The sequence below is a fragment of the Hylobates moloch genome, unplaced genomic scaffold, assembly GCF_009828535.3.
Source record: "Hylobates moloch isolate HMO894 unplaced genomic scaffold, HMol_V3 SCAFFOLD_2750, whole genome shotgun sequence".
In the NCBI taxonomy this organism is placed as follows: Eukaryota; Metazoa; Chordata; class Mammalia; order Primates; family Hylobatidae; genus Hylobates; species Hylobates moloch.
Window position 1 is genome coordinate 1,697 of NW_026655025.1, and position 6,005 is coordinate 7,701.

Consider the following 6,005-nt stretch of genomic DNA (forward strand, 5'->3'; position numbering starts at 1 on the left):
TTATAGAGACCAGGTTTCACCATGTTTCCCAGGCTGGTCTTGAACTCCTGGCCTCAAGCAATCCACCCACCTGGGCCTCCCAAAGCGGGAAGGATTACAGGCATGAGCAAATGTGCCTGACCCTATTTCTCTTTTAAAGAATAATTCTAATAATAATAATTTCTGGTTTTATGTATTTTTACAAATAATTGACATGATGTAATATTCACAATGCTTCAACAAAGTGAGAAGGTATATGTGAATATTAATCGCATAATTGATAAAATATATGGAATGATGAAGCCAAAGCAGGTCATTAAGAAATATTGATAAACAGTAGGTATTGAATTTACAGATGTTGCCAAAGTTGTACATCCAGGGGGCCAGTCATCATAAATTATGATTGATGATTAAAATGAGAGCAAGAAATACCCAATTGAGTAGTAAATTGAAAAGCGCCTAATCTTCTTCCGATGACTCTACGATTTCTTTGTACTTGTAAAATATCATTGCACGTTGAATAGGAGTCTTAACAGAGTCATAAGTCCATCCCTTCCTGGCAAACAGCCTTTCGAGGATTCCAGGCATTTCATAGCCCTTGCTTAGAATGAAATCCTTAAAGGCAATTGGTCCATAAAGATCGTCAAGAACGTCAGGTTCATCAGGCTTTTTAAGTAAGAGCTTGGGGTCAGTCAAAGGTTCATCACTTCTTCGCTTTTTCCACAACTTTGGCTTGAGGTACCATGCTCCATACCTCATCTTCACAGGCTGAGCGGTATAAGAATTTGATGGCGTGTGAAATTTCCTGCCCCAGTATTTTTCCTGTGAGAAGAATTTGTCCTCATCCTTTTCATCTAGCTCCATGCTGTACTTCAGCTCTGAGGAGCACTCGTTTACCTTCTTAATCTTTTGGTCGTCATGGGTTGCTCTGTAGTCGGTGGTGAAGTCAAACAGATTCCAGATTGTTTCTTCATCAACTCCCAGGTCTGCAGCCCACTTGAAGAATTCACGGAGTTTTTCTGACGTGTATCTATATTGAAGAGGGTCAGAAATGCACTCTTTTGTGCTTGGCATATCTTCCTGAAGCAGTTCTTTCATGCAGGATGCTCCAATCTTGGGAGGCTCCGAGAATTGATGGGACTCTGGAGCTTTGGGAGGCTCCTGGTGGAGACTGGACACTCGACGAGTCTTGGGAGGCTCCGGGCAGAGACTGGACACATGAGGAGTCTTGGGAGGCTCTGGGTGGGGATGGGACACCGGAGTCTCGGGAGGCTGCAGGCAGGGTTCCTCATAAGGGCATTGATCAGGCTCGGTGGGTTCCTCAGTTTTCTTCACCCGGGCCTCACAACGATCCCATACGTCCTCCAGCGTCCTCCCAGGATCCAGCAATTTCAGCACGTCTAGTAGGAGATTGGACATCCGAGTAGTGTCGGGAGGTTCCAGGCAGAGATGTGACAGTCCAGTCTTGGAAGGCTGCGGGCAGAGACTGGACCCCGGACGAGTCTTGGGAGGCTGCGGGTGGAGACTGGACCCCCGAGGAGTCTTGGGAAGCTCCGGGCGCAGATGGGTCACTCCAGTCTCGGAAGGCTCCGGGCGGAGACTGGACCCCGGACGAGTCTTGGGAGGCTGCGGGTGGAGACTGGACCCCTGAGGAGTCTTGGGAGGCTGCGGGTGGAGACTGGACCGCCGAGGAGTCTCGGGAGGCTCCGGGCGCCGATGGGTCACTCCAGTCTCTGGAGGCTCCGGGCGGAGACTGGACACCAGAGTCTTGGGAGGCACTGGGTGGAGATGGGACACGCCAGTCTCGAAAGGCCGCGGGCAGAACTCCCCACGGGGATATTGAGCAGGCTCAGTGGGTACCTCAGTTGTCTTCTCCCGGGCCTCACAACGAGCCCAAGGGTCCTCCAGCTTCCTCTCAGGATCCAGCTGTTGCAGCACCTGTAGTAGGAGATCTGGAGGCAGATCTTCTCCCAGATTGGGGTACATGGCCAAGGGATGCTTGGCCATGAGCTCGGCTTCCACTTGCTCTACAAACGCCTTCCGTGCTAGCTGCGCTGGAGAGAGCTTGGAAAATAGCGCCGCTTTCTTGAGCAGCTTTTTCTGCCGTCGTTTGGGGTCTGCTTGGGGACCTCTGACAGATATTTTGGGGAGTAAAAACTCGTCACGGTGACAAACGAGCGTGTCTTCGGGAGATGGACAGCCGTAGCGGAAGTCGTCCATGCCCTCCCTCACAAATACCCAGTTCTGGGTGTCCATGGATGGGAACCTCAGGCGCCCGTGCTTGCCCTTCGCGAAGCACTTGGAAGGCAGATGGTTACAGTACCGGGGCTTGGAGTCCATGCCTGGGGACATCAGCCGGTCCTGCGGCCTCTGGTCCCCCATGGTGGCTCTCGCTGGGGTGCCAAGTCTCCAACTTCTGCGGTTCCTGATCTCTGACGCTCTAGTCGCTAGGAGACCGCCAGCCACGCGCAGCCCAGGTTCCTTCCTGGAGGTGGGGCAGCGCTGACATCACAAGCGCAGCCCAGATTCTAACAGGTGCGTAGTGGAATCTCATTCTGGGTTTCATGTGCGTTTCCTAATGACTACTGCTATTGAACATCTCTATATTTGCTGATTTGCCATCATTATCTCTCCTTGGTTGAAGTTTCTGTGGATCTTTTCCCCATTTTTAAATTGTGTTGCTGGATATCATATTTAGTGATGAGAATCCTTGCTGTGTTCTAGATGTAAATAGGTTATCAGATATATGATTTGCAAATTTTTCACTTGGCTTTTCCCTTTCATTGTCTTAACAGTGTCAAAGACAAATTTTTTAATTTGATGAAGTCCAGTTGATCAACTTATTCTTTTATGGATTGTGCTTCTTTTGATGTATCTATGAAAACTTGGCCTATCCAAAGGTCAAGGTTTAATTTTTGTAAACAGCACAAGATATAGATCGAAGTTTTTATTTATAAATGTACCTATTGCTTACATATATCTGATAATTTTAGAATTATTTTTGTAAAGACTAAATTTTCTCTACTGAATGACATTTGGAAATTGGTAGAATATCAGTTGTGTATATTTTTTGAAGGTCAATTTCTGGACACTCTTTTCTCTTCCATTGATTTTTCTGTCACACAAATTTCACACTCTGTTGGTTACTTTAGCTTTATAATAAATCTAGAAATTAGGCTGTATTAGTCCTTTAACAATATTCTTTTATAGTTAGTTCTTTCTAGGTCCTTTGAATTTCTTTTTTTTTTTTTTTTTTTTTGAGACGGAGTTTCACTCTTGTTGCCCAGGCTGGAGTGCAATGGCGCGATCTCGGCTCACTGCAACCTCCACCTCCCAGGTTCAAGCGATCCTTCTGCCTCAGCCTCCCTAGTAGCTGGGATTACAGGCATGCGCCACCACGCCCGGCTAATTTTGTATTTTTAGTAGAGCCGGGGTTTCTCCATGTTGGTCAGGCTGGTCTCGAACTCCCCACCTCAGGTGATCCGCCCGCCTCGGCCTCCCAAAGTGCTGGGATTACAGGCATGAGCCACCGCGCCCGGCCTGGTCCTTTGAATTTCTATAGAAAATTTTTAAGTCAGTTTGTCAATGTCAAAAAAAGAAAGTCCTGTTGGGAATTTGATTAGGATTCTGTTGAATCTATAGATCAATTTGAGGATAATTGGCATGTTAATAATAGGAAATCTGACCACTGAGAAATGTACAGCTTTCTATTTGTTTATGTGATTTTTCATTTTCTCAGGAATATTGTGTGTTTTTTAGTGTATGTGCCTTTCACATCTTTCTCTCTCCAGATGTTTCCTAAATATTGTTTTTCATACTATTGTATGTAGTTTTTTTTAGTTGCAATTTCCAATTTTTTGTGGTTAGCATATATAAATATTGATGTTTGTATACCCACTGGTATCATACAACCTTGGAAAACTCACTCATTATGTTCAGAAGCATTTTTGTATATTTCATTGAATTTTCTATATACATGATAGTGTCACCTGTGAATAAAGACAGTTTCCCTTCTTCCTTTCCAATCTGAATATCGTTATACCCCCACCAGTCCAGTTGCAATCCTTCATTTTCCTTTAAATAATATTAGTTAAATTTTTATCTCTCTTATAGTGCTTAAAACAACACTATGAAAAGCATTTTTACAAAAAATTTTAATTATAGACAAATTCAGCCTGCATTATTTCTTAAGCATATCATTTTCTCATCACATAATAATTTTTTCTGTACATTCTTACTCATTTTTTAAAAGAAGGTTTCTTACTTCCCTTGTTAGGTGCAGCTGAACAATGTTTTCTACCATTACAAGCAGGTATACCCTAGTTCCTCCTTGTAAATGAGGTATGATCAATGCCTCTCTTGCTTTTGGCTCTTCCTCTGTAATATAGACACAATGTATATTCCTCTTAGGTTTCTCATTAAATCAAAGAACTAGATTATGTGTAAATCAAGATAATCTATATAACATGACTTTGTATAGTGTTTGGAACAGAATAAGCATCCTGTAAAATATTGTTAATTTATATAGTATTACTACAGTTTGAAAATAAAATTATTCTACATTTGATGTCTATATAAAGGAAAAGCAACATCATACATTTACATATCACAAATATTTTCATTTATTGATTATAAGAATCTATGTTAAAGTCTCAAGATATTTAGTAGATTTCATAATGTGAGGTTGGTAAGACCAAATTTGTTATGGATTTATTTTTAACTTTCTTTTTATTTCCTTTTTAATTTTTATTATACTTTAAGTTCTAGGGTACATGTGCACAATGTGCAGGTTTCTTACATATGTATAAATGTGCCATGTTGGTGTGCTGCACCCATTAACTCGTCATTTACATTAGGTATATCTCCTAATGCTATCTCTCCCCCCACCCCACAACAGGCCCGTGTGTGTGATGTTCCCCTTCCTGTGTCCAAGTGTTTGCACTGTTCAATTCCCACCTATGAGTGAGAACATGCGGTGTTTTGTTTTTAGTCCTTGCGATAGTTTGCTGAGAATGATGGTTTCCAGCTTCATCCATGTCCCTACAGAGGACATGAACTCATCCTTTTTTATGGCTGCATAGTATTGCATGGTGTATATGTGCCACATTTTCTTGATCCAGTCTATCACTGATGGACATTTGGGTTGGTTCCAAGTCTTTGCTATTGTGAATAGTGCCACAGTAAACATACGTGTGCATGTGTCTTTATAGCAGCATGATTTATAATCCTTTGGGTATATACCCAGCAATGAGATGGCTGGGTCAAATGATATTTCTAGTTCCAGATCCTTGAGGAATCACCACACTGTCTTCCACAATGGTTGAACCAGTTTACAGTCCCACTAACAGTGTAAAAGTGTTCCTATTTCTCCACATCCTCTCCAGCACCTGTTTCCTGACTTTTGAATGATGGCCATTCTAACTGGTGTGAGATGGTATCTCATTGTGGTTTTGATTTGCGTTTCTCTGATGGCCAGTGATGATGAGCATTTTTTCATGTGTCTTTTGGCTGCATAAATGTCTTCTTTTGAGAAGTGTCTGTTCCTATCCTTTGCCCACATTTGATGGGGTTGTTTGTTTTTTTCTTGTAAATTTGTTTGAGTTCTTTGTAGATTCTGGATATTAGCCCTTTGTCAGATGAGTAGATTGCAAGTATTTTTTCCCATTCTGTAGGTTGCCTGTTCACTCTGATGGTAGTTTCTTTTGCTGTGCAGAAGCTCTTTAGTTTAATAGAAAAATTCCATGGACTGTATGTTACATTCAAGAGCCAATGCTTCAACAATTCTCTATAACAATACTCTAACTAGGAAGCTCATATGAGTACTCACTTATCTAAAATGCATGAGAGTTTGAAAAAATCTTCTATATTCCAAATAATCCCAGAAAAAAGCACGTATTGAATCTCCTAAAGTTCAGTTGGGCCTATATAAAATTTTTCATGTGCCTGTTCATTAAAACAGTTTTTGTTCCTTACAGCCAGTTCATTTTTTTCACTTTTCACAGTAGAATATTATACAAAGGACTCAC

The 6,005-nt window shown here is 42.1% G+C and overlaps 1 protein-coding gene across 1 annotated transcript; it reads right to left on the reverse strand.

Moving 5' to 3' along the window:
* Nucleotides 1–324: 324 nt before the first annotated feature.
* On the reverse strand, nt 325–2,361 carry LOC116465044 (protein FAM47A-like). Its single transcript, XM_058435224.1, has 2 exons — nt 1,741–2,361; nt 325–1,626 (listed from the first exon to the last, which is right to left on the reverse strand). The coding sequence occupies exons 1-2, from the start codon at nt 2,359–2,361 to the stop codon at nt 439–441; spliced, it is 1,809 nt and encodes a 602-aa protein (XP_058291207.1). The 3' UTR covers nt 325–438.
* Nucleotides 2,362–6,005: the final 3,644 nt, after the last annotated feature.